The 1,482-nt window shown below is 49.2% G+C and overlaps 1 protein-coding gene across 1 annotated transcript; it reads right to left on the bottom strand.

Moving 5' to 3' along the window:
- Positions 1-344: 344 nt before the first annotated feature.
- LOC122025054 (senescence associated gene 20-like) lies at positions 345-1,240 on the bottom strand. Its single transcript, XM_042583808.1, has one exon. The coding sequence runs from the start codon at positions 974-976 to the stop codon at positions 641-643; it is 336 nt and encodes a 111-aa protein (XP_042439742.1). The 5' UTR covers positions 977-1,240; the 3' UTR covers positions 345-640.
- Positions 1,241-1,482: the final 242 nt, after the last annotated feature.

Here is a 1,482-nt window from a genome sequence, read left to right as displayed (position 1 = left end):
TCTCTTTTTTTTTTCCAAAACAAACGCCATCTCTTTCGACTTTTTCTATTCAGAAAAATTGACGATCACGAGAATCAATTGATTTTCAACTCATAATTCTTCCAAATTTAGCTCAGTTGTTCGTCATTAGAAAGAAAAATCGTCCTCCAATCCACGTCGTCATCTTGAGCAGTGGTAAGAAATCCGACACGTCGTATCCTGACCCAACTACTTATTCAATTCCCTTCCCTGATCTACACGGTATAATAAATGGTGTCGCTAGTTCATTGTTTGATTTGGTCTACACAATTATTGTTGTGTTCATTCAATTATGAATCTCTAAATCATATTATTACGCGAATTGATTTTAAAGCAAGCACACAAGCATCTTTTATTCAATATATAAGAGAACGATAAACACACATGAGCATCATCATCATCAGCTACTGAAGGAGGAAGGAAGGATGACATGATTCCTCTACGCTTCTCCTTCATCTTAATTACCTATTAAAACTATGATAATTAAAGCAAACCACAGACTTAACTCTTAATTAGGACTCGAATGACAGTGACCTTATCAGCCCATATATTGATTAAGCCTTCACCTCGGCGATTAAGATTGATTAATTTAGGCTTAATTAATGATTCGGATTACTTATGTTTAGATCGCCAGGACGAGTCCGGGAAAGGACTTGCGGCCGCGGCTCTGCCACACGGGCAGGCAGTGAGTCGGCCTGGGCGAGTCCTTGGGCGAAACCGAGGGCTTGGGCGGCGAGTCAGCGGCGACTCGGGTGACGGTGACGGAGGTGTTGAAGTACTCCCGGACCTGGGTGATTATCCCATCCGGGGAGACGGTCCAGGCGTGGACCCAGGAGGTGGCGGCGCCGGGGCCGGTGCCCTCGGCGACGACGGTGGAGCCGAAGGCGGCGACTCGTTCGGGGAAGAATCGGAACTCGGCGGCGGTGTCGTCGTCAGCGCCGGTGAGCATGCGCATCATGTGCTGGTGCTCCGGCGGGCCATGGAACCACCACTCGATGTCGGGGGCGAGCAGCTGCTGCACCCGGTCCGCGTCGCGACCGTTCAGGGCTTCATAGAGGGCGAGCACTCGCCACTTGTTGCGGTCCTCCAGGCTCTCTCCTGCGCTATGGTTAGCCAGCTCCGGACGAGCCCCCTCGGCTCTCTCGCGACCTCCCTCTCTCTTTCCCTCTCGCTGCGTAAGCGGTGCGCTCGGTGGGTGGGCTCGGTGAGCGACGAGTGGAGGAGATCACGAAGGCGTGGGATTGGGTGGGCTTTTATAGAAAAAAAACTAAACACCTACCTGTTGTTTTTCACCAACCGTCAGATGACAGGATACGAAGCAAGAAGAGAAGGGGTGCCAGGTCGTTCTATCCGCGTCTGGAGGATGAATTAGAAAATACGCATCGTCGGTGGTTCAATAGTCCAATGTCTCTTAATTACCCATTCTTTTTGATAAAAAAATTTCTATAAATATATTATACTGAG

The sequence above is a fragment of the Zingiber officinale genome, chromosome 9B (genome assembly GCF_018446385.1).
Source record: "Zingiber officinale cultivar Zhangliang chromosome 9B, Zo_v1.1, whole genome shotgun sequence".
In the NCBI taxonomy this organism is placed as follows: Eukaryota; Viridiplantae; Streptophyta; class Magnoliopsida; order Zingiberales; family Zingiberaceae; genus Zingiber; species Zingiber officinale.
Note: the sequence above shows the minus strand (reverse complement) of the source record. Positions and strands in the feature narration are given on the sequence as shown.

What these genes read in the sequence shown, in the direction of transcription:
- LOC122025054 (XM_042583808.1), bottom strand. Translation starts at nt 976, where the DNA reads ATGATGCGCATGCTCACCGGCGCTGACGACGACACCGCCGCCGAGTTC.